The 27,531-nt window shown below is 38.1% G+C and overlaps 2 protein-coding genes and 1 non-coding gene across 3 annotated transcripts; all 3 read right to left on the reverse strand.

Annotated features, from left to right (window-relative positions):
• Nucleotides 1-247: 247 nt before the first annotated feature.
• On the reverse strand, nt 248-2,991 carry LOC106350863 (chlorophyllide a oxygenase, chloroplastic). Its single transcript, XM_013790702.3, has 9 exons — nt 2,742-2,991; nt 2,406-2,645; nt 2,227-2,331; nt 1,896-2,153; nt 1,656-1,803; nt 1,393-1,577; nt 1,191-1,303; nt 805-1,099; nt 248-734 (listed from the first exon to the last, which is right to left on the reverse strand). Exons 1-9 carry the CDS (start codon nt 2,826-2,828, stop codon nt 570-572), a joined length of 1,596 nt encoding a protein of 531 aa, XP_013646156.1. The 5' UTR covers nt 2,829-2,991; the 3' UTR covers nt 248-569.
• A 14,145-nt stretch (nt 2,992-17,136) lies between these two features.
• Nucleotides 17,137-18,782, reverse strand: LOC106350854 (photosystem II 22 kDa protein, chloroplastic-like). The gene is made up of 4 exons (XM_013790693.3): nt 18,368-18,782; nt 18,160-18,273; nt 17,827-18,070; nt 17,137-17,507 (listed from the first exon to the last, which is right to left on the reverse strand). The coding sequence occupies exons 1-4, from the start codon at nt 18,557-18,559 to the stop codon at nt 17,260-17,262; spliced, it is 798 nt and encodes a 265-aa protein (XP_013646147.2). The 5' UTR covers nt 18,560-18,782; the 3' UTR covers nt 17,137-17,259.
• Nucleotides 18,783-22,440: 3,658 nt separating this feature from the next.
• Nucleotides 22,441-22,547, reverse strand: LOC125589434. The gene has a single exon (XR_007325624.1). It is a non-coding gene; the product is annotated as a small nucleolar RNA R71 (small nucleolar RNA).
• Nucleotides 22,548-27,531: the final 4,984 nt, after the last annotated feature.

The raw sequence follows: 27,531 nt of genomic DNA on the forward strand, positions 1-27,531 counted from the left end.
GGTTAATGTTTTCTACTTCAGTCCAATGAAAATGCTTCGAAGTATTGAAATCCAAAATGTATTGGAGCTAACCATAAATCATTTGAGAATGGTAGCATCGATTATGGCATCTGCATAACTGTAGATCAGGTAGATGATAGTAATTTAACGATGCAAGTCACCAGATTATAGTGACAGGAACAAGGGGAATGGTTAAGTTTGTCTTGTTGGATTCATCGAGCCTCTACATTTCTTTGCAGTTTTCTGATGTCTGATATTCAATTACTCAAATATTGAATCAACTGTACACAGGAAAAAAATGAATAACAAGTTACGACTTTCGTGAACAAATATATATATATATATATATATATATATATATATATATATCCTTATTGATTTACAATGGATATTTGTTATTCTTTCATCGTCTCCAAAGATGAATCCACCAAACTCCATAATCGTTTACTCAGCCATGCAGAGAGAACGAACCCCAACACTTTCTTGCAAGGTCGCTCGCTGGTGAATGTTAGCTGCTAAAAATTTCCTTTCCACGTCACTCGAGCATTAGATTTCTTCTTCAACAAGAATTAGCCTGAGAAAGGTAATTTATCATCACCACGATCTACAGCGTTCCTCCATAGTCTATACCGAACTCCGAGCTTGTCATAAGCAACAGGTAAGTTCCATATATTTGCACCATTCAACATCCTTTCTTGCTGTCCCAAAACCAACCGTAGATCTTCATTTAAGACCTGCAAAAAACAGATAAAAAAAACATCAAGATGATCGATATTCATTCATTTATTTCTTTACTTTTTTTACCTGTTCAGCGAAATGTCTCCAGAGATGTTCCATGAATGGTAGATTCTTCAATATTGGAGCAAAGTCTAGTGACATTCGGTATAGAAGTCTTGTCTTGTTTCTCGAAGAAGGTAAACAAACATGGAGTTGATGAAGATGTGTTGCACACTGCTCGGTGCTCTTTCCCTCTAGCTTCCCTGGTTTTGAGATTCCTATTGTCGATAACACGATACAAGGTGGTTTAAATTCCATATCGATTGGATACGGATCCCAGTATCCTTGAAGACCTGAAGATGGTGTTAAGAACTTTACCAAGCTGCAAGAAAAGAGAGAAAAGGCTTTAAAAAAAAAAACAGGGAGTCATTGTCAATACTGAAACAGCGTAATGAGATTTTAGAAAACAAAACCTTGGGACACTCCAGCCTTTTGCAAAAGTAGATGTGTGAGTGAATGGAGCATGCGCAAGATCCAAGAGATTATCTAGTAGCAACCCGTGTTCCACCGGTAGGTCCATTACAAGCTGAGATTATGTTAGAGAACAAAAATGAGATTTTAAATGACAGGAATCTACAACTGCTCAAAAAACTACTTGGAATCTACAAGATTTACCTCGGCATGGATTACAAACCCTGATGGAGGCTGTAAAGAAGGAAGTGTGGGTGAAGGTGGCTCATCACCGGGCCAAACCCAGACCATGCCGTCTTGTTCAAGACAAGGTATCGATTTTATCTTCACATTCAGTAGCTTTGTAGATGGCATCTTCGTACACTTTCCATCAGTTGAGTATTCCCATCCTACAAGATCACACTCGAAAAGATGCTCTAAATAAAATGGTTTAAAAATCAACAAAACACAGAGAATGAGTTACTAACCGTGGTAAGGACACTGGATACGACCATTGTTCACCGAGCCAAGATCAAGAGGACACGCTCTATGTGCACATGTGTTCCGTACACATCCTGGTTTCCCATCTTCCCCTCTGAAGATAACCCATGGTTGCTCAAAGCAGTCAATTGGTACCTTAAGGAGACGCAATATCATTTTTATTATATATATATATATATATTTTGGAATGACAGGGAAAAGACAAGAAAAAACATTTTATACCATACCATCGTGTCATGCTTAAGATCTGCAGTGAAAGCAACGGGATACCAAAAGTTCTTCAAGTGTGGACTATAAGGCTGAACGGGACCAGAAACATTCAAGCTTTTCCCACCAACCCTGTCTGAGTCCTGGACTGAGGTTGAATAGGAAGGTCTGTCTGATTCTGTCGCAACTCTAACTGGTAATAACCTATCATTAACCAATTCTTCCATGTGAGCTAACTTTTCTAGAGCAGTTGAAACCCTCGCTTCTGATATATGAACCTGTTTTAGATTTTGACTAAGAGTTAGAACAAGTGAGCACCAATATAAAAAAAAAAACGCAATTCTTAAGAACATGTTGGTGTGCTTTCGCGAGTTCTTCCTGCAATCCAGCAAGTTCTTTCTTCACAGTACCAATAGACTTGTACTCACGAGCTAGAGGATTCAGTACATCAACGACCTGAGAGATACAATCAGTTAACTAATATGCTGAGAGGTCAATGTAGATGATAGATACTGTGGTGAGAAACAAACCTTGTCGTGAAGGAGCATGATGGTAAGAAGATCTTGACGAGCACGCCAATCCAGATATTGGATATCGAGCCTAGCAACTTCAAGCGCTTGGTTTACATCCATGAACTTGCCTTTGCCTTTATAAGGAGGAGGAGGAGTTTTTGATCTAGGATCCTCCACATCAAACAAATGCCCCCATTGATTCTTTTTCTCAACTAACCCACTATCTTCCCCAAACACAGCAAAAACCCTGAACTCTCCCTGAGAAACAAACAATAATCATTCAAAAATGAAACCTTTTCTAATGCCACAACAAAAACCCAAGATCTCAAAAACAGATGTCAAGTAAAGTTACACCTTCTTTCTGGTGACTTGAGATGATCTAGTTTTACAGAAGGATATGGGTAGAGATAAAGCAGAAGACGTAAACACGGCGGCGTTCATGGCGTCGTCACCGGAAGGAACGAAAGAGATAATAGACAAAGAGATTAGAGAGACAAAAGGGATTTTACTTTTTTATTAATTCGAATTTTTTGTTGATAAGAGAAGCGAGTTCTTCGCGATCTAAGCAAACCTCCGAAAAGATGACACGTGTACAAACATTGCCAATGAAGATGTACATGTGGCGGTACTATCATCCACATGATGATGAAGATGGATTTGCCAGCTCGGATTCTCCGAGATATCTTTGGCTATCTTTTGTTTTTCGAATTCTTACTGTTTTTTGTCATTTTCCTTCTTTGGTTTTCCATCACTAGTTTCTTTTGGCGAAAAACATTTGTTTTTAGAACATCTCCGATCCCTAGCTATTTTCACTTCTATATGCTATAATAGAGGAAAAAATAGCATTTATCTATTATAGAGTCATACTTTTTTATTTTTAAAATAGTCTTTTAACTTTCAAATTTTTTATAGTTGTAACTAAAATAATTATATTTATAGAAAAATACAGCTTTTGTAGGAATATAATAACATTTTTTTATTTACATAATAGTCTTTTAACAAAACTTTAGTTTAAAAAAATTCATAAGTTTATGAAAATATTTTAAAAATTAAAAATAAATAGGGTTAGTTATCAACTTTTATAAACAAAATGTATCTTTTGTAAAATTAAAATAGAATCTTTTGAAAATATTCCTTTATAGAGGTAAAAATAGAGAAATACATTGGAAAGAAACTCATCTCTATTTTAGAGGTAAAAATAGGGGAATACATTGGAGATGGTCTTACAAAACTGGGACAAAGCTTCTTTTTTTTTTTTGCATCGAAAGCTCCATATAGCACCAACCAAGTCTAGACCTCAGAGTTAACAAAAACAAAAGCCACGAGACGGAGCACCTTTCGCAAGGCGATTGATATCACTTAAATTAGCCTAAGTAGTGATTTATACTCTCTCAAATAAGAAGTCGAATTGTAGTACTTAGGGATCGAATTCACAGGGAGCTAGGGAACCTAATAGATCAAATTTGATTTGTTAAGTAAGAAGTTTTTAAGATTTAAAATGTAAATTTGCAGTTTTGGTTGAGCAAGTAATTGCTCGATTAATTGGTTCAGGTTTTGGTGCTTAAAAGGAAATAGCTAGACTTAGGGTTTCTATTCAGGAAACTTGGAATTATAATCCTACAGATGCCTAATGAGTTGCATGCATGATAATGTAAAGCTCAACTGTCAATTCAACAAGTCCATCAGCTATCGCATGTTTGAACTCGTCTATTAACTATATCTAATGACCCAAACAGATGTGTTCGATCAATAGCAGTGTCTATCGATGATCCTATAGGGATTTCGGTCGATACATCTTTCGCTCCGTCAATCGATTATCCAATATGAATATCGATCGACGCGCTTCTAGTTAAGCTTTATACGCGGGTTGAATGAATGCTTACTAAGCTCACTAGATCAGCTCTCGCCTTACTCTTAGCAAGAAACTTAGCTCAGTTAGAATGTTTTCAGGATGAAAATGAAGCTCTCGCTTTTATCTATCAATTCTAGGGCAAGTTCTAGGTAGTTAATCTAGAAACATGCATTAATGAACAATCCTAATGACAATTACCACAACTTAGCAATCTATAGTTGGGGATAATCCTTCATAATCTATTTAAACCCTAAATCTAACAGTGGAACTACTTAGACATGGTCAAGCAATTCATGAAAGCAATTAGGTTAGAAAACTTCATAGAATAGTAAAATAGATATTAATGGAGTTCCAATCACAAATTATAACTTTGGATCTTCTCTCCAACTATCACAATCCTAAAACCTTTAGCTGAAAGTAATAAATATAAAAACACAGAAAAGCACACTTTGCCTCTGACATGGTGGAAAAGTTTATATAGTTAGGTTAAAACTCGTCAAGAGTAATCTTGTAAATTGGTGAAGACTTGGGCTTCAAGTTGGCTGTGACCAAACAGGCTTTCAGCGTGCTTCGTTGTCGATCGATGTTCAAGTGTGAACATCGATCGATATTCCTCCTCCAATATCGACTGATGGTCGAGCTCGATGGTCATCTCGGGTGCTTGCTCCAAATATATCCAAAATGCTCCAAAATCATCACTTATCTCTAAATCACTTCCTGATCTTATAAATATAAAAATAGACTCTATAATATAATAATAGATAGTAAAAACACCTATAAACTATAGACGAAAATGGGTCAAATCCATGGTCTATCAGCGATCAGCTCGGAGGTTCTTTAAACGTGAGACAAAAGAAATGGAGCATAACAAAAACTTAGAACGAAGAGTAAGGAATTCATCAAACTCAGCCATAAGACTTGGCCATTCTTCTTCTTCCTCAATGAGCCTAACTAGTTGCAGGCAATCTAATTCAAAGGCCATCGATTCGTGACCGAGAATTAGCGAGGATTTCATGGCCCACAGCAGAGTACCGAACTCTGCGTGTAGGGGAGACAGCGCTCGGTTACTAGCAAATGAACCGAAGGTTGTAGTCCCATCCTCATTCTCTATCACGAGTCTGCCACCATAACGAGCATCATCTCCTTTCCATGACGCGTCAAAACGGTCTCTGTGGCGGTCTATACAGTAGCTCCGGCGTAGAAGTGTTGGCGTTCTCCTATGTTACTTCCGGGGTGATTTGCGCCAGTCGCCAACTCTCCGCCTCTGACGTCGCTGATTGTATCACTTCCATCGGCGAGATCTCCTTGTTATCAAAGACCTTTGCATTACGCGCCTTCCACAGGAACCAGATGATCGATGGGGTGTGTGTTGAGATGTGTTGAGGTATATGAGAAGGCATTAAGGAGTTAAGGACTTGAGAAAGCAAAGAAGTGAAAGGAAAGGGATTGGAGAGTGAGCTAAGGAATGGTACGGACGGGCCATCCGTACACTGGCCGTACCAAGGTGAAACTAGGATGGTAACTTCACCGAGTAACTCGTATGAACCGAGGTGAAGTTACACTCGACCAAAAGCTTATCCAGACGTTGGAGTGGATAAGGGAGGCGCGGCTTGACAGCTAGGACAGGCTGGCAAAGGCTGGAAAGGAAGAGCATCTTGGACTTGGATCAGGAAGATGCCCAAACGTGTGAGGCCAGTCATTGGCCGGTTCAAACAAAAGCAAAGGCTCTTCCCTTGACTTCACATGCTTGTATACTCTTGTGTTTCGAAAAACCCTAGTGTCTAGGACTATATATAATGTAACCTCATCATTAATAAAGATTAGACAGTTCTAAACAATCTCTCTCTTTACTCATTTCATTATGATTCTCCATTAGTCTCTAAGTAGTCTCTTAATCTCATATTCTCCTTCTCTAATCCTGTCTAAACTCAGATTATCCTTTATATTCTTAAAGATCATATGGTATCAGAGCCAGGTTGATTGCAATCTGAGTTCGTGAGTGATTCTCTTAAGGATTCAAGTTTGAAACTTTAAGAGAACAAGTGAGTGTGTTTGAGAGTTTCTTGAGAGTTCAAAAGCTCAAAGTGTTTTGTTTGTGTCTTGGTGATCCGTGGGAGGTTCATTTGAAGACTCAAGAGTAAATCTGTGTTCTAGAGAGCAGTGTGGGTTCTCAGTACAAGATCTAACCGGTTGTTCAAGCTGTAGACGTCAAGCTGTTCAAGATGGAGAGTGGTATGAAGATGAAGGTTGCGGTGACATTCAAAGGAAGCAACTACCTAGTCTGGTCTAGGATGGTGAAGACTGCTGTGGGAAGCAAGGGTTTGTGGAAGCATATCACATCTGGTGAGGCTCCAATGGCGATTACTCAGGAGGGTGACACGGAGAGCCCCGAGGAGAGTGTTGTGGAGAAGTGGCAACAAGAAGACATGATGGTGATGTCAGTTCTTCATGCCTCCTTGGAGCCGGCTATCCTAGATGCTTATAGCTACTGTGAGACAGCCAAGGAGCTGTGGGATACTCTGAAGAAAGTGTATGGTAACATTTCTAACCTGAACCGTGTGTTTGAAGTCAAGAAGGCAATCAATGAGTTAACTCAAGATGACATGGAGTTCACTAAGCACTTGGGGAGGTTCAGGTCTCTTTGGTCTGAGTTGGAGATGCTGAGGCCAAGCACGGTTGATCCAGAGCTTCTAAATGAGAGGCGTGAGCAGGACAAGGTCTTTGGGTTGCTGCTCACATTAAATACAAGTTACAACGGTCTCATTCAGCACATGCTAAGATCCGAGAAGCTGCCTGACCTTGAGGATGTGTGTGCTCAGATACAGAGGGAACATGGCTCAATGGGTTTGTTTGGAGGCAAGGGAGACTTATCACTTGCAAATGCTGCACAATCTAACCGGGAAGAGCCTCCACAAGCCAACAAAGCTGGCTACAACAAGTATGAGGATAGGAAGTTCAATGGGAATTGTGATCATTGCAAGAAGTATGGGCACAAGAAGAGTCAGTGCTGGATACTCCATCCCCACTTGAAGCCGGCTAAGTTCCTGAAGGAGAAAGAGGCAAAAGCTCACATGACTGAAGGATCAAGCGGAGCAGGGCCATCTAACCGAGGAACTGAAGTGGAGAACCATGAAGGAAATGGAAAGGCTTTGGTGACCTATACTGGAGCTATCAACCCCCGAGGCAATGATCAAGACTTCATCAGGAGATCCGAGATGGATGCACTCATCAAAATGCTCAAGGATAATGGTAACATTCATGGGTATTCATTTGGTGCTTCTATGATTGCTAGAACTATAGAAATGACTCCCAATGTGGCTGAGATTGCTAGGATTGATAGTAAGACTGGAATTGAGCATTGCATTGATAGAAATGCTAGGATGAATGCATATAGATCACAAATTAACATCTGCCATAGTGCTAGCAATACATCCAAACCGTTGATTATAGATTCAGGTGCATCTCATCATATGATTAGTGTCACCAACCTGATTAAGGATATAGAACCTACTAATGGATGTGTGATGATTGCAAATGGAGATAAGATACCTATTAAGGGAATAGGAAACTTAAAACTATTTGATAAGAACACTAGAGCATTTTATATTCCGGAATTCACATCAAACCTACTTTCAGTTAAGAAATGCACTACTGATTTGAATTGCAATGTTATATTCAGTCCTAATGATGTGAAGTTTCAGGATATTGAGAGCAGCCAGTTGATTGGAAAAGGAGTTACAAAGGGAGACTTATACATGCTTGAGAAGCTTGATCCTGTTTCCAATCATAATTGCTCATTTACTTCTGCTTCTAGTTTGAATAAAAATGCATTGTGGCATGCTAGATTAGGACATCCCCATGAGAGGGCTTTAAACTTGATGTTACCAGGTGTGGTTTTTGAAAATAATAAGTGTGAGGCTTGCATTTTAGGCAAGCATTGTAAGAATGTGTTTCCAAGAACATCTACTGTTTATGAAAATTGCTTTGATTTGATTCATACTGATGTGTGGACTGCACATAGTTTCTCTAGAGACAATCATAAGTATTTTGTCACATTCATTGATGAAAAATCTAAATACACCTGGTTAACACTAATACCATCAAAAGATAGGGTGATAGATGCATTTAAGAACTTTCAAGCTTATGTGACTAACCATTATCATGCTAAGATTAAAATTTTGAGATCAGATAATGGAGGAGAGTACACAAGCTATGCGTTCAAGAGTCATCTAGATCATCATGGAATACTTCATCAAACAAGCTGTCCCTATACACCACAACAGAATGGTGTGGCTGAGAGGAAGAACAGGCACTTGATGGAAGTGGCTCGGTCATTAATGTTCCAAGCCAATGTACCTAAGAGATTCTGGAGTGATGCTGTATCCACTGCTTGCTATCTAATCAATCGGATGCCTACAAGGGTGTTGAAGGATCAAGCACCATTTGAAGTTCTGAACAAGCGCAAGCCATCCTTGGAATACATGAGAGTGTTTGGATGCTTATGCTATGTGTTAATACCAGGAGAGTTGAGGAACAAGCTAGAAGCAAGAAGCAGAAAGGCAATGTTCATTGGCTACTCAACAACTCAAAAAGGATATAAGTGTTATGATCCAGAAACTAGAAGGGTACTTGTATCTAGAGATGTGAAGTTTATTGAAGAAAGGGGATACTATGAGGAAAAGAATCAAGAAGATTTGAGGGATCTCACATCAGATAAGGCTAGAGTATTAAGGATTATTTTGGAAGGTCTCGGTATCAAGATGAACCAGGATGAGTCCACAAGAAGTGGAAGACAAGAAGAGAGCTCAACTGAACCAAGTAGAGCTGCTCAAACACCTCACCTTGATCATGAGGGGGGAAGTGAACCTGAAACTCAAGAAAATGGCCAAGAAGGAGTCGGCTTGAGTGAAGAAGGAGAAGAGTTCAACTCAGGTTCTCATCATCAAGGTGAGCAAGACCAAGGAGATGAAGAACATGAAAGTGAAGCACAAGAACCGCATACACAAGCTGAGCCGGTTCAAGAGCAAGAACAACCAGTATTGAGGAGAAGCACAAGGCTGAGAAAGGATCCTTCCACTTGGGTAAACACGCGAGTGTACTACAATGCCCAAGCTGTGGAGCATCCTTCTCAGGTTGCGTGTTCCTTTGCTCAATACCCTGAAGAACATTGTGCCTTCATGGTTAACTTGGATGAGAACTACATCCCAAGAAGCTATGAAGAAGCAATCATGGATAGAGAATGGAAGGAGTCAGTTGGAGCTGAAGCAGGAGCTATGATCAAGAATGATACATGGTATGAGAGTGAGTTACCAAAAGGGAAGAAGGCTGTGACTAGTAGATGGATATTCACAATCAAGTATAAGGCTGATGGAAAGATTGAGAGGAAGAAGTCAAGGCTAGTGGCAAGAGGTTTCACTCAAACTTATGGAGAAGATTACATAGAAACCTTTGCACCAGTAGCTAAACTACACACAATCCGGATTGTGTTAAGCTTGGCTGTGAATCTTGGATGGGGGTTATGGCAAATGGATGTGAAGAATGCATTCCTACAAGGTGAACTTGAGGATGAAGTGTATATGCATCCACCTCCAGGCCTTGAACACTTAGTGAAGAGAGGGAATGTGTTGAGATTGAAGAAAGCTATCTATGGGCTGAAGCAATCACCAAGAGCTTGGTATAACAAGCTGAGCACTACTCTCAATGGCCGAGGCTTCAAGAAGTCTGAACTAGATCACACTCTCTTCACACTCACAACTCCCTCAGGTATGATTGCACTCCTTGTGTATGTTGATGATATCATTATCACAGGAAGTGATAAGGAAGGTATCATAGCAACCAAGGAGTTCCTTAAATCCATGTTTGAGATTAAAGACTTGGGAGAAATGAAATACTTTCTTGGAATTGAGATATGTAGATCCAAGGAAGGTTTATTCATGTCCCAAAGGAAGTATACACTTGATCTTTTGAAAGGTGCAGGTGCTTATGGAGGCAAGACAGCAAGGATGCCTATGGAGGATGCCTACAAAGTCCCACGAGAGGGGGAGATTGAAGACAGCAAACCTTATCAGGATCCTAAACTCTATAGAAAACTAGTTGGTAAATTGATTTACCTTACCATAACTAGACCTGACATTTGTTTTGCTGTGAATCAGGTGAGTCAACACATGCAAGTGCCTAAGGAGCATCACTGGCGTATGGTGGAGAGAGTCTTGATGTATCTCAACGGCTCACCTGATCAAGGAGTATGGATGGGTTGCAATGGGAGCACTGAAGTGGTTGGATACTGTGATGCGGATTGGGCCGGTGATAGAGCAGACATGAGATCAACCACAGGCTATCGCACATTCATTGGAGGCAACTTGGTCACGTGGAAGAGTAAGAAGCAGAAGGTGGTCTCTTGCTCAAGCGCAGAAGCTGAGTATAGAGCTATGCTGAAGCTTACCAACGAGCTGGTGTGGATCAAAGGCATCTTGAAGCATTTGGAGATTGATCAAGCCACGCCAATGACAATGCATTGTGATAACCAAGCAGCTATCCACATTGCCTCCAACTCCGTGTTCCATGAGAGAACCAAGCACATTGAAGTTGATTGCCACAAGGTGAGGCAGATGATCATCCTAGGAGTCATCTTGCCATGCTACACAAGGAGTGAAGATCAGTTGGCTGATGTGTTCACCAAGGCTGCAAGACAGAAGACAATGGAGTCCATTCACATCAGGTTGGGCCTCATTGATCTTGGGAAGAGAAGGAGCTGATCCCCTAAGTCATGAGGTCTTTACTCTTTTTCCCTCATCAAAGTTTTGTCCCAATGGGTTTTCTTTGGTGAGGTTTTTAATGAGGAAGATCTCATGGCTGTCCAAGCTTAGACTGTCACAAAGCTAAGCTTGAGGGGGAGTGTTGAGATGTGTTGAGGTATATGAGAAGGCATTAAGGAGTTAAGGACATGAGAAAGCAAAGAAGTGAAAGGAAAGGGATTGGAGAGTGAGCTAAGGAATGGTACGGACGGGCCATCCGTACACTGGCCGTACCAAGGTGAAACTAGGATGGTAACTTCACCGAGTAACTCGTATGAACCGAGGTGAAGTTACACTTGACCAAAAACTTATCCAGACGTTGGAGTGGATAAGGGAGGCGCGGCTTGACAGCTAGGACAGGCTGGCAAAGGCTGGAAAGGAAGAGCATCTTGGACTTGGATCAGGAAGATGCCCAAACGTGTGAGGCCAGTCATTGGCCGGTTCAAACAAAAGCAAAGGCTCTTCCCTTGACTTCACATGCTTGTATACTCTTGTGTTTCGAAAAACCCTAGTGTCTAGGACTATATATAATGTAACCTCATCATTAATAAAGATTCTAAACAATCTCTCTCTTTAGTCATTTCATTATGATTCTCCATTAGTCTCTAAGTAGTCTCTTAATCTCATATTCTCCTTCTCTAATCCTGTCTAAACTCAGATTATCCTTTATATTCTTAAAGATCATAGTGTGAGCCAGGCTTTCCTTGGTTCCATTACGATTATGGATCCGATTTAGAATGCAGTCAAAGTTGATGTATATGGAGGGGCACAGGAATTCACCCGGATGTAGAGGTAGATGCGCTAAAGCCCAGGTCTGTGTGGCCATCGGACACTCAAACAGCATATGGTTCACAGTTTCCTCGTCATGTCCGCATCTTGGACAGGTCCGAACTGGATGGCAATGACGGTCGGCTAGACGGCGAGTTCGTTGAGTAATCTTTTCTCCCATTTGGTACTTGGTTCAAACTTTAGACTATGGCATTTCAAAAAATTTATTTACGAGGATGATAAACAAAAAAAATTGAAGAAAATGAGAAAAATATATTCAAAATTGTTGTAGTAAAAAAAATACAACCATCAAAATTATAAATAGATTTAGGATCGGGTTTGTAAACACACACACAAAAATAAATAGTATTTTCAGAAAAAATTAAGAGGTTGATTCAAGTGAAAAATGTAAGAACTGAAAGGAAAAAAAAATAGAACATAAGCAGTTTTAGCATTGATAACTTTGTAGTCTACTATATTATTTTTTTTTAGTAAAAATATAAAAATATTATTACCAAACTTTTAAATTTTTGACAGAATTACAGAGAATAACGAGAAATAAATAAATAAAAAATAAATTTAAACACAAACTCTATCTAGCCAAGATAAAGGTTCAGCTGAGGTAGGCACAAAAGGAAGAGCCTTGTTAAACCGAGAGCTGGAATCTGAGCTTTACTACGGTACAGTTTTTTTTAATATAGTCTACTATATTATAATGTAAATTTATTACGGTGGAGTTTTTTTTTTAATATCTATTGCCCAGGAATTTATTTTGGATCAATTTATCTAATCTATGAATAGTAAACCAGATTTATTTTTATATTTAATGTAATTATCTTTCGTGATTTTAACCAAAACCAATTTACATCAACACGTTTGAGAATCAATACCATTAAACATGAGACATTTTGACTTCTCCTTTATTTTCTTATAATATTACAAGTGTGTTTACTACTGTTCTAAAACGTGGGTACCTTAACCGACCGGGCATTCAACGGAGGTTCTGGCGGCGATTTCGGCTAAATCGTAGACCAATTAATCATCTAAACACCCAATTAATCGCATAAAATCGGACAAAACCCGATTTAAATCAGAAAATATTGGATTGATTGAGAAAAGCTTGGTCTATAAAACAGGCCCAATTGGCTGAAGCCGACTATAGGTCATGCTGCACTTTCTGAAATCCCCAAAAAATATTATTTGTGAAACATTACAACTTCTTTTTGTAGCCACATGTTATCATTATGATGATTCTTATAATTACTAGAGAAATAGGTTGGTACATCTAATTATATAATAAGCTTTTTATTAAACTAACCATAAATTCATTATTAATGTCATTTATTATTTCCTTAAATAAAGATTACGGAATTGTCTAATGTGGGTAAAGTATATATAACAATTAATAATTTTGAATAATAAAGATCTGATAAAAAAATGTATCTTCTATCAAATTTGTTTAATTTAAAACTATTAAAATAATTTTTTAAAAAACACAATAACCATATTATAAAAATTTAAATTTTTCTGTATATTTTATATTTTGAATTTTAAAAAATGACTATAAATTACTAAAACTGTTAAAAGTCTCACATTCAAATTTTGCGGTCCATGGTTTAAAATTTTTGTTATGACAAAATACAAATGATTACAAAATCATATAAGCAAAAGTTTAATTTATTTAATCATTAAGATTTAAAATATATATGTATATATATCATCCCCTATATATTATTTGTGAAACATTACAACTTCTTTTTGTAGCCACATGTCATCACTAGGATGATTTTTTATAATTACTAGAGAAATAGGTTGGTCCATCTAATTATATAATAAGCTTTTTATTAAAATAAACATAAATTCATTATTAATGTCATTTATTATTTCCTTAAATAAAGATTACAGAATTGCCTAATGTGGGTAAAGTATATATGACAATTAATAATTTTGAATAATAAAGATCTGATAAAAAATGTATCTTCTATCAAATTTGTTTAATTTAAAACTATTAAAATAATTTTTAAAAAAACACAATAACCATATTATAAAAATTTAGATTTTTCTGTATATTTTATATTTTGAATTTTAAAAAATGACTATAAATTACTAAAACTATTAAAAGTCTCACATTCAAATTTTGCGGTCCATGGTTTAAAATTTTTGTTATGACAAAATACAAATGATTACAAAATCATATAAGTAAAAGTTTAATTTATTTAATCATTAAGATTTAAAATATATATGTATATATATCATTCTAAATTAAACTATAAACCACATTGAATAAATAAATATTTTAGTTTCAAAATTTACTTTGAATAATTTTTTTTGATAAAAGTTTTGAACTAACATTGATAAATTTTTTTTAAATTATCAATTACTAAAATTATTGATCCCACAATAAAATTTTGTTATCAGTAATTTAAAGTTTTTGCTATTAAAAATACACATGATAAAAAAAACATATGAGTAGAAAGCATCATTTTTAAAAAAAATAAAAAAAAATAGACATTAATATTAAAAATATATTGTGTATGTTAATATCATTTAAATTTAATTACATATCCTATCAAATTTTTTTAAAAAAATGTTTGGATTAATAAAATTTATTTATACGTTCGCACCAATTTAATTATATATGTAATAGTTACTGACTTTTAATTATTTAATATATATTTATTATTTAATAATATGTAAGAACATATAATACATAAAATAATTTATATATATAATGTTTATTCCGCGCAAGGCGCGGATCTTAATCTAGTTATGTGGTTAAGACCATTTCCTTATGATCTTGTTTTAAAATATCCTTCGATATAATTTCTCTTGGCTATTATTCTCGGAATTTTGAAAATGATCGACAAGCCCGACTTTAAGTTGGAAGGATTATGAACTGGGTACAGAAATCAGAATATGATACCATACTAAGATAGATGAGCTCGAAATATAAAATTAATTGATAATAACTGAATTGACTCATTTCTTTTATATACTGGTTAATTTATGGTGTTTGTCTCTTATATATATGATTAATAAATGAGATGTACGAAATACTTTTTACACTCTTTTATAATCAGACTAGGTGTTTTCTAGCAATTTTGCGAGTAATTATATTATACGAAGAAATATATATTATGTTTACATTGTTATAATTTTTGAATAATAATTAAAATTTTATTTTTTAATTTCAAATAGTTGGATAATCAAAAATTTCAGTATATATTTTTAGAAAATCTGTGAGATTTAAAATAGTTCAACGACGTAAACCTTAGTCATTACAAATATTTTCTCTTACAGAAAAATAATATTATAATTAATTAAGATAATTGGTTGTAGAATTACTTTTTATTTTATTTTAACACGTGAAAAAACCTGGAATACTCTAGCTTTCAAAAAAATGAAAAAGAGAGCTTTTTGTGTAAAACCAATACAATGATCGGATGCTTTTATCATGAAGATATTTTGTAAACGTTTTTGTGTGGACTTTAGAAAACATAAAAAGTTTTAATAAATAAATAATATTTTTTTCCTAAGGCGACTGTCAAGAAGATTGTTGAACGATTAGGGTTTTTGAATTTTCTCGCCACGATTTTCGTGGTTGAATGTGATTTTGATGATAGAGTGGGTCGTTTTCTCGGAATCTCACCACAATGTCTTTTCTCCCCACGAAAGAATCCACTTCCTTTCGTGATGAAGTAATTGCGCAACGGTTAGAGAGATTGTGTATGTATAAAATCCCTTATCTAGGGTCTTTTGCTACCACAATTTCTTTTAATTTGTTGGCAAATCTCTTGATTTACTTTTGGGAATTTACAATATTTCTAAGAACAATGACAGAGGGTTTACGGAGATCAATTCTAGACATCAATTTGGGATGTGATGATGCTCCTTTTGTTTTACCAAGGGAGGTGGTCTGACAAGCCGAAGAGGAGAACCGGTTCATCATCATTGGGCATCCAGTCAAGCCGAAGGGAGGTGATTCCAATTTGTGTTTCCGTCTGAAGAGGCTTTAAAGACGGTTATGCGGAGAGGTCCATGGGCATATGCTGAACGAATGCTCATTCTTCAGAGGTCGAAGCCTTTGATGGATCTGGAGATGCTCAACTTCATTCCGTTTTGGATACAAATCAGAGGCATCCCTTTTCAATTCATGAATCGTGAGGTGATTGTTCACATTGCAAGGGAGATGGGTCAGTATATCCAGATGGAATATAATGAAGAACTTGGTGGAAGATTGGAGTTTGTTCATGTAAGGTTGAACTGGAATGTGTCTCATCTTTTGAAGTTTCAACGAAACTTTCAATTTACTCATGGGGTGAACACGCTTCTCAAAACCCAATATGAGCGGTTTCGTGGCTTTTGTGAAGCTTGTGGGATGATCACTCATGATACTGGAGCTTGTGTAAAGCTCTCCCATGGGCGACACTTCAACAGAAATTACTTAAGTGATTTCTTAATTAATATATAGGGGATATAATAATTTTAAATGAATTATTATATAATATAATTTTAAGTGACTTACCATATAATAATTTTAATTCATCTGTTTATATTAATAGATGAATTAAGTAACATTTCTTGATTAATATAATTTTACTTACCATATAATTTTTATGTTTTAAAATATAAAACTATTTTAATCATTTCTAAAAGTGATAACTTATCTATGATATCACATTGTCATTGGAAAATGATGTTTTTTTAAATTATATATTTGAATGTTTTGCATTCATTTGAAACATTTTAGAATATATATATATATATATGGTGAATGAGTGAGTTTAATTAATATTATTAGGTTTACATTAATTAATTTTCTGGAATCTATGATTTATTGTATAGAATACTAATATAAATATATTAAAAACCGTTTTTATAATTGTTTCTGTAATATCATATGTATTTAAATGTATAATATCAATGTATATAATGTAATCTATGATATTTAATTGTTTTAGTTGTTTCTATAAATAAATTATATTAATTCATCTATATTTAATATGTTTAATTGTATGTTTGGAAACATATACTAGATTAGATAATTTTATGATTAGTTTTTTTTTAAACTTTAATTAAATAAATAAAAAATTAAAAACCATCAACCAATCAAATTTTAACAATTAATTGGAAAATTTTTATATATCAGCAGAAATCATTTAATATATATATATGGGGATAAGTTTTTCCGTGTGGTAAACTATAATCAAATAAGCTCATCACATGTGTTAACTTATTCAATTTATTATCCACCAAAATAACGACTTTATGTCTGTTGAGAGATGCTAAACGATATCAATAACACTAATCACTTAGGTGGTTGTGAAACTATATATAATCTGAAAATTCAAGTAAAAACAAGAGGCTTTAAGAATTACAAAAGTTTAAGCTGTCCATGTCCTTTTGTCTCAACATGAAGATGGGCTCACAAACCACAAATTTTAAGTACATAAAGAGTTTAGCTTTCTTCACCATCATCAGTAATGAACTTTCCATTACCAGGATTAATGGCAGCAAAGAAGAAGAAAGCAACGTTTAAGAGGACGAGGGGTTCAATATCTTGAATTGGAATACCAGTCTCAATGTTGAGTTGAGCCAAGGCTCCTTTCCCGGTTATAATCTCTCCTATCAATGAAAATGCTATTCCCAACTGTGCCAATCTTCCTACGAACAACTCGTTTGCCTTCGTGAACCCAAACAATGGACCTTCACACAATTAAACAACAAACATTTATAGATTAGACCTCACAACTCTAAGTAATATCATATGTGTATCTTCTTAGGGTGTAGATAAATCAACATAAAAGTAAATTCAGACACTATCCCTGATTCAAACACCAATTACGGATATTTAAGCTTCAGTTTATCCTTGGTAAATTAGACTCAAAACTAATCTAATTTTGGGCATACCGCTAAGGGTCTCTACGACTACTAGATAGACCCATTCAGTAATATTTTGCACATTAGTTGTTCAGACCAATGGCATTTGCAACAAGCAGAGAAAGGGGATCTTGAGAAAAGAGACCTTGTTCTTTAAGACCGAGGGCAGATCGGACGCCTTTGCCGGGAGGAATGACGGCTTTCTCAAGTCCAGTGGGAGGATCGTCGACGAATTTTCCTCTGTCCCCAAGAGCTCCGATAGCACCCAACAGAGTGAACAATATGAAGAAGAGAAGCAATGGCTCTGCTTCGTAAATCGGTATCCCTGTCTCCAGATTCAACTGTGCTAATATACCTTTCCCTGTCAACGCCTCACCCAGCAACGATGCCTATTCATGAAACTCAGCATTCATATCAAGGCTGGCTTCTACTTGCAACGAAAGTATTTGCGTCTCACAGAGAAAGAGAGTGGACTTACAGCGAAACCGATCATAGCAACGCGACCGACAAAGAGCTCGTTCTGCTTCGTGAAACCTATCCCACCAGATGTTCCGAAGATACCGTCTTCAACCTTTGGCTTCACCTTCTCAACCTAAAATGTATTAAAAAAAGAAAAAGATCTCAACATAACCATCTATTCACAAGAGATGTTTCTTGTGTCGCAAGTAAAAACGGTCTCTGAAAACCTTTTTGGGAGCAGCTTTGGTTTTGGGTTTGAAGATGGCAAGAGGTACTAATGACGGTCTTCGAGATGGTAGAACAACATGAGAGTTTCCCGAGAGGAAGAAATGGTGAACTTTGGGCTGAGCGAGAGGGTTCTTGTTCCTTAAGAATTGGTTCGCAGAAACTCCCGAAGTAAGCAGCATGGTTTGAGCCATTCTGTATTTTGTGTGGTGTGCTGCTTGCAGCGTTTGAGGATGAGAGAAAGGATCAGTTAAGTGTTGTGGTGTGAAAGTAAAGAGATTAAGAGATATCAAGGAAATCTGTTGACGGGCTTACAGTCCGTCCACGTCTCCTCATTGTCCTTTCTTTAGTCTTTGTGAAGATAATGTTCTGTGAAGAAAATAAATAATTTTTTTTTTTTAAACGCAAATAATTGTTTCTTTTTTCATAGGATATTTATTCGCTTTTGTATATATAAAATCCAGCTCATTTTCTTTATGCCAACTCGCAAGGCGTTATGGGTACGGTAACCACGAGCCTAGCGCCTAACAAAAATATTGTGGATTAAGCAAGGATAAATTGGTACTGTTCTAAAAGAGATGATGTGTAAGCTTATTATTACTCATGACCAGAGGTCTATATATATACAAGTATTAGACCGTCTTATTTAGAAAATGAAATCTTATTCCTAATAGGAATAGAAAATAGTACTTATCCTAAATACATATGGAAAAGGATAAACATCAAGTATAGATAAATGTAAACTCTCATTCGCCTAAGTCATTAGCGAATGGGCCGGATGGATAGCTGATGAGCCGGACGGTTTGGGCCTGATATGGGTCAATCACCACTTGGTTTATAACACTACCCCTTGGTTTATAACACTACCACTTGATCGACACATCCGGTTCAGGGCTTGTAACATGCTTTTCCAGGAAAACTCAGTGGGACAAAACCATGGATAAGGAAAAAGAGTACAACACATGAACTCCCCCTGAATTGTACCCCTGTGTATGTTCTTCAAGTTGGCGCATGGACAATTTGATAGTTTAGCTTCATGGGCGCCAAGTCTTGAACTGGTCCTTTAATTGGCACGTCCCAAACTGATAGATAAATTTCATGGACGTGTGGTTGGTGTAGACATGGTGAAGAAGTCGGCTGACATATCATATGACTGAACTTGTAGTCCTTTGAGCTTCTTGAACGTTGATGTAGGAATAGCTCTTGCCGAATTGTAACTTGAGTTATCTTGTAACTCTCATATCTTCTGGAACTTCATTAAGACATGGTCAAGACGTGCATCTTTGCAGCTGACCACTCTATGTCCTGGTCGGACGGATGGCACTCGACCAGTACTCGGATGGACCTCTAATCTGCGATCAAACTTTACTCGCAAGTCCTCTCATGTCCCACGGATCCTCTAGTCACATGGCTTTGCCATACCGTGGACACTTTAATATATACTGAGTCATCGACCCAAACACATACGAATCACTTGGCTTCTCACGGACATGCCTTCGTCCATTCGGACATACATCACCCGTATGTGCTAATGGCTTATCCATTATAGTCGATCCATGTTGAGTTATAGACCTTGTCTATACTCGTCCATACCCCATGAGTGTCCAAGGTCATATCATTAATAATCATTGCTGCAATGAGTTTTATAATCTCATCAAACTATGGATCTGCAGTCAAATACACTCAAGGACCTTTATACATGGTTATCGATCTTTCTTGCCTTCAGCAATGCCACATACATTAGATATTGCAGTCCTATATTTATATCTTGATGGCGTCCCATGACCTTTCTTGCCGTGGATCATACCACGCACTTGAATATATATTAGGTCATGGACCTCGACCACACGTGCTTATGGACTGCCATATGATAGCTGATCTTTCTTTTCCACTAGTCCGTACTTGAATCTAGTCGGTCCATGCTAGTGTCACAGATCTGTATAAACCTTTTAACCTCTCTTTAGGTTGGTTTAGTATAATCACAAGGAATTCAAATTTCTTTATTAGTTTACATATGGACTGAATTTGATCATTCTTATAGAACTCCTTTACTAGTAATACATACTATATGCAGCTGCTTTGTTTCAGTCCATGAACAGCTTAGGAACAATGTTGTCCTTTATCCAGTGATCCATATGCTGCTTACTACTGATATATGGTGTTTTATACATCTTGTATATATGCTTTTAAATTGGTTTTCAAGTCTTTATCGAGTCTTTCTAGTCCTTTTGGAGTCATTAGAGGTCTGGAGTTGCATTGGATGGGAGATGGACCAGCTGGAACAAAAGAAGCAGAAAACAATGCAATTTGGTGGTTTTCACCCAGAACAGTCAGATAGCGGAGCAACCCGAGTGATTGTTCCGAGTGAGTGTTCCAGCGGCAGAGATTTTTAAGGAAACTACAATCATTACGAGATTTGCCCTAATTATCCCTATTTTCTCTCCCAGCCGCCTGTGGCTTTGATATATCATATTTTCTGTTTCTCTTTATCATTCTACGCTAGTTTACAGAGAGGAACCAGACCCGAAAACTCCATTGTTCGATTTGCTTATTGTAAAGGGAGAAGGATCTCTACACTCTTGAGAAGAATCCTGAACCCTATCTCTTTTATTTTATTGATTCAGCATGTTTTCTTCATATGTTATATCTGTGTTCTCTGTAGCTATGGCTGAGTAGTCACCTTGCTTAGTCTAGGGTGTTAGGGTGTTAGATCCGTGAGCTTGACATAAATAAGTTATAAATCGATTGTCTTCATTCACTGTTGTTCTTAAGGCTTGCATCAAGTTAACCACTTAGTGCCTGATTCTAGGTTTAATCTATTCATCAAAAGTGTTATAGGTTGCTAGACATAACTTGAATGAGCATTGCATCCCTAATCAGCGAAAGTAGATATTAGGGTGTTTTGTGAACATATCGGACTTGATCTCTATTGCTTGCTGTCGCATCTTGATCCAAACGAGAGTTTAGGTATCAAGATCGATCAGCATAGGGGGCAGTACCACGACAGTGGATTGTTCTATTTGAGTGATCCGAGTTCTAGACTTGCTCTTAATTGAACTTGAATAATTGTTTGGCTCACACCTGTTTAACACCCGACCAAACCACCCTAGGCTAGCATTTTAATCATCTGAAATCTTAAATCAATCTCTTACTTTATTGTTACGAAATCAACCTCAAAACCCCATCATTGTTTTAGCTAAGCATTGATCTCATAAAGATAAAGTGTAATCGTTGGTCTCTGTGGATTCGATCCTAAAGTGCTACATCGACATACCATTCGATTGTGGTAGTGTGCACATTAGGTTATTTGGTGTGCGTATACACGTAATATCAAATTGGCGCCGTTGCCGGGGACCATCTTTTTACCTTTATTTTTTGGTTATTTATTTAGTCTAAGACCTCTAACTTGCTCTATCCTTTTTGTTGCAGTTAATTCTTCAGGTGCATTACCACTAGACATACTCGGAGAAACGCACAAGGAGAGTTAGTTACATTTACCAACCACGAGCTAGCAAGGTTAGAAAGAACAAATCGTCAACAGCCAAGGCAAACCGACACCACTATGGGTGATCACGCCAATCAGGATGATCTCACTGCGGCTATGGCACTCATGAAGCAGCAGATGCAACAAATGCAGCAGACCATCCAAGCTCAGCAGGATGCTGCTGAACAGGCTGCTCTCGTGCGGCAGGAACAACAAGCGCAGACTGTTCCAATCGGGCAGAGAAACATTCCTTGCAACATCCCTACTACGCGCTCTGCCATTGTTCCTCCACTCTGCACCAGGCAGGACTTCGAGATCAAGCCTGCTTTGATCGGTCTAGTATAGAGAAAGGTGTTCTCTGGTCTCTCTACAGAGATTCCAATGGAGCATATTGAGAGCTTCGAAAAAGTCTGCAGTTTCACTCGCGTGAATGGTGTTCCACCAGACTACATCACGTGCATGTTATTCCCATTCTCTCTTGATGGAAAAGCTGCACGGTGGTTGAACTCTCTCCCTACCGGCTCTCTCACTTCATGGGAACAGGTCCGATCAGCGTTCCTCAGCCATTTCTACTCTAAGGCGAGAACAACTGCATTGAGGAACAAGATCACCTCCTTCAGACAGCTCACTGATGAGCCTTTCTGCGACACATGGGAGCGCTTCAATGACTATCGCAGAGAATGTCCTCACCATGGATTTGATGATGATTACCTCCTGGACATTTTCTATGATGGAGTGGACTGGAAATACCAAGGTGCTCTAAACTCTGCGAGCAATGGAGACTTCATGACTCAAACCACTGATGGAGCGTTTAAGCTGATTGAGAACATGGCTGCTAGCTCAGCTAATAAGAAAGAGGAGAGTGATTGCTCCAAGAAAGGGAACAGTTCTGACACCCAGAAAATAGATGAGCTGACTGCCAAGGTTGATCAGCTACTGAAAAATAACCAAGGGCACGTCTTCAACATGGAGCAAGCTACGGCCGGGCATATTCAGAACCAGAACAAGCGACAATCGCAGAGAATCAGCAAGCTGTTCCAGCTAACGGGAACAGTCAACCAGATGAGCTGAAGGGTCTGGGTATGATGATGCAACAGCTGTTGCAGGGTCAGCAGGTTCAGGCCAAGGCTTTGAATCAGGTAACCACGGAAATAGACACCAGATGGGCAACATGTTCACTGAGCTGAATAACAAGTATGACAATCTTGCGATCCATATAAGAAAGATCGATGTTCAGCTTGCTCAAACAGTTGAGAGTGTCAAGAGGCAACAAGAGACGCTCCCTGAAAGAACTGATAAAAATCCTAGGACTGAGCACTGTAATGCAATAGAGTAGTCGTTCGCTGAGACTGCTCCAGGCGCAGAAGAGAGAGCAGAGCAGTCTGCTAGCTCTGGAGTGACTGCTCCTAGCGAACCTACTGAGACTCCACCATCTCGAGTCTATGTTCCCAAGGTTCCCTATCCAATTCCACCTAGACATCTGATGGATCCCATTAGTGAAGAGCAGCTGATAGGTTTTAACAAGATGGTGAGAAGGCTTCCTAAAGAACTTACATTTGAAGATGCTCTGCAGATTCGTCCATTGCTCAAGTTTTTTAGAAACTGTAGAGAGACTCAAGAGGAGATCAAGGTCCTCTATACCAAAGCACTGTCTACACCAGTACTGAAGGTATTGCGTAAGGTTGATGATCCTGGAAAGTTTGTTTTCCCATGTTCCATCGTAGGAACAACCTTCAAGGACGCTCTTTGTGACTCTGGTTCTTGTGTGAATCTCGTCTCAAAGGCTATTGTAGACGATTTGGGTATTGCTGATGTTGAGCATTCTCAGCTGACCCTGACCTTTGCAAACTCTTCCAGAGCAGTCCCATATGGAACCATCCGCAGCCTTCATGTTCAAGTAGGGGAATGCGTTGTTCCTGCTGAGTTTCAAGTTGTTGAGATGAACAAGGATCATGAGATGCCTTTGATATTTGGAAGGACATTCATGGCTACTGTTGGAGCAACCATCGATATGCCCAACAAGAGAGTCTGCTTCTCCAACATCAACAAGAAAGTTTTCTACAAGGCTGTACCCACCAGATCTTCCTCATCACACGCCTCTTGCATCTCAGTGTTTGATGTAGAAAAGCTGAAGGTTGTTCCAGAGAAGGAGCATGGTGATAAGGGTGAGAGCAGGCTGTTCTCTGATGAAGATCCTAGCATTGATCCTACTAAATTCAGAGGGAATTCAAGGGTGAAACAGAAAGTCCAGAAGAAAAGGGTCAAGGGAGATCCTACAATGACTTTGATACCTCTCAAGTGTGATGAGAACTCCATCGAGTATGAGGTAAAGTGCAAGGGTACCTCCAAACCGTTCTCTAAAGTCAGAGCCATTCTCACACATGAGCTGAAGGAGAAAGGGGAAGCTGCTGTGAAAGGGTTGTTGAGCAGGGTTTTGAAGCTGAACATGTCTGATTGTGGAGCTTGTTTTGGAACAGGCCCTCCTGCTCAACCAGATTGATCCCTATCACCAAGTCAGCTAGTGACTTAAACCAAGCGCTTGGTGGGAGGCAACCCACTGGTAAGTGTACATATAAGTCCGTTTTGTTTTTGTTTACTTATTTTTTGTTTTAGTTTATTGAGTTTCAGGTCAAAAAGCAGAAAAACCCGAGATACTTCAAAAATTCTGGATTGCAGCAATGGAACAACCTGCCCTCTGAAAAGAGCGGCTGTTCCAGGCGACCATCTGACGATAGAACACCCAGAATTTTCATGGAGTGCCCGCCCCACTCAGGTAAGTATCTCAACCAAAAAAAAAAAATTGTTTATTCTTGTTTTCACCTTCTCTCTGATTTATTTTCACACCAGGGACGTTGTGAAGTAGGTCTGGGGGAGGGTTTTCGTCGTTTACTAACTCGTTTCTTTCTTTTTTTTTCTTTTGGGTCAATTTGAATCAGTTTTTATTGAGTCAGTCAAAACTTTGTGGGAATTAGGACCTTATTCTGTGTTGATCACTGACCACCTTGTGCTTTAGTTATCTTATTCAGTGACCGTAGCAGTGGCGAAAGACACACATGTGGACCTGGAACACCCTGACATATCTCACTTGATTCTCCAGAAGTTCTCAGCCGATCAGGTTACCTTGGGTAGACTTAACTCCACCTTACTTGAACCTAATCTTAACTGAAATTCTTCTTGTTATGGGCATTAGATCAGGGAAACGAGAACACACTCAGGACTTCTTATCCTTTTTATCCATCTTGCTGATCCTGAGTGGCTAGCTCATCTTTAGCTAGTTCCCACCCTGCACCTTAGCCTTTATTCCACCTTCATGCATTTGTTTTTCAGTGTCATATGTGCAGATATGTGCAAAAAGGTCGGAGAGGAAAGGATCAACGCAGCCTCCTACCCGTTACTGCTCCAGAAATTATGGCAGAAAGGAGAACAAGCAGATTAAGGGAGCAACCGCTCCATAACCAATGAACTGCGCAAGAGCAGGGGTGGAGAACTAGAATGGTTGCGAAATCAGAACCACCAGTGGCACTCAGAACCATCATGTATGACCTCCTTCATTGTCACATCACCATATCAGTCTTCAAAAAAAAAAAAAAAAAAAAAAACCAAAATAAGGTGATGGAGAAGGGGATGAGATCAAAGAAATATGAGCCACTGGAAAGATCGAGCAAAGGAGTGGGTACCAAAAGGAAAGTGGAATGCAGAACAATCAGTTGTCTGTTCCGTCATCAGAACAGTCGCACCAGATAGAGCAAAAACGAGTAGAGGCTGTGGACATCAATGGATCTATCCTCTCTTGTCATTTTGTGTGATATCCTGCATCCTCTTCAATGAAATGGTAGCCCCTAAACACTTTTAACTCCACCATTAAATAGCTTGTTCCACACCTAGACCGTCTACCCTGAATGATGCCTGTGATGAGAAGCTCACGCTACTCTTAAATGAATGTAGGGAGTTCTGTCTCGATAGTGTTGCTTTTTCAGGTTTGAGATGAAGAGTATGGAGCCGATTTTTGAACAGCAGTCAGTGGGGTTCCGGTAAGGGTGTGTTGTCCTTGTTTTACTGCTTGTATGGTTCAGAGATTCGTGGTTAAAGTATGGTTGCTGAGAATAGGAGAGTTCCCACACTTTCAAACCTTTCTCCATGTTCTTGATACTTGACATTGTTTGAGGACAAACAAGGATCTAAGTCTGGGGGAATTGATATATGGTGTTTTATACATCTTGTATATATGATTTTAAATTGGTCTTCAAGTCTTTATCGAGTCTTTCTAGTCCTTTTGGAGTCATTACAGGTCTGGAGTTGCATTGGATGGGAGATGGACCAGCTGGAACAAAAGAGGCAGAAAGCAATGCAATTTGGTGGTTTTCACGCAGAACAGTCAGATAGCGGAGCAACCCGAGTGACTGTTCCGAGTGAGTGTTCCAGCGGCAGAGATTTTTAAGGAAACTACAATCATTACGGGATTTGCCCTAATTATCCCTATTTTCTCTCCTAGCCGCCTGTGGCTTTGATATATCATATTTTCTGTTTCTCTTTATCATTTTACGCTAGTTTACAGAGAGGAACCAGACCCGAAAACTCCATTGTTGGATTTGCTTATTGTAAAGGGAGAAGGATCTCTACACTCTTCAGAAGAATCCTGAGCCCTATCTCTTTTATTTTATTGATTCAACATGTTTTCTTCATCTGTTATCTTTGTGTTCTCTGTAGCTATGGCTGAGTAGTCACCTTGCTTAGTCTAGGGTGTTAGGGTGTTAGATCCGTGAGCTTGACATAAATAAGTTATAAATCGATTGTCTTCATTCACTGTTGTTCTTAAGGCTTGCATCAAGTTAACCACTTAGTGCCTGATTCTAGGTTTAATCTATTCATCAAAAGTGTTATAGGTTGCTAGACATAACTTGAATGAGCATTGCATCCCTAATCAGCGAAAGTAGATATTAGGGTGTTTTGTGAACATATCGGACTTGATCTCTATTGCTTGCCGTCGCATCTTGATCCAAACGAGAGTTTAGGTATCAAGATCGATCAGCATAGGGGGCAGTACCACGACAGTGGATTGTTCTTTTTGAGTGATCCGAGTTCTAGACTTGCTCTTAATTGAACTTGAATAATTGTTTGGCTCACACCTGTTTAACACCCGACCAAACCACCCTAGGCTAGCATTTTAATCATCTGAAATCTTAAATCAATCTCTTACTTTATTGTTACGAAATCAACCTCAAAACCCCATCATTGTTTTAGCTAAGCATTGATCCCATAAAGATAAAGTGTAATCGTTGGTCTCTATGGATTCGATCCTAAAGTGATACATTGACATACCATTCGATTGTGGTAGCGTGCACATTAGGTTATTTGGTGTGCGTATACACGTAATATCAACTACATCTTTATATGTCAATCTAATTTCTTTCTTATGACCAGACCTTTGTCAATTTCGAAATTGTGTAGCAACATCCACCACATAGGAGTTTATCTCCTTATAATCTGTTCCATGGTCTTTGTGAGTATCCTTGTGTAACCAGCTATGATCGTATGTTGTTAGTAGGAAACATGAACACCTTTAAACCTCGTGATCATGTACCATATCTCACGGTTTCTTTTCCCTCACAAGACCCATCTGTTTCACTGGTTTATATCAGATGGCGTTTTTGTATATGTATGTATGGCCAATATGCCTATCTC

The sequence above is a fragment of the Brassica napus genome, chromosome C6 (genome assembly GCF_020379485.1).
Source record: "Brassica napus cultivar Da-Ae chromosome C6, Da-Ae, whole genome shotgun sequence".
Classification (NCBI taxonomy): Eukaryota; Viridiplantae; Streptophyta; class Magnoliopsida; order Brassicales; family Brassicaceae; genus Brassica; species Brassica napus.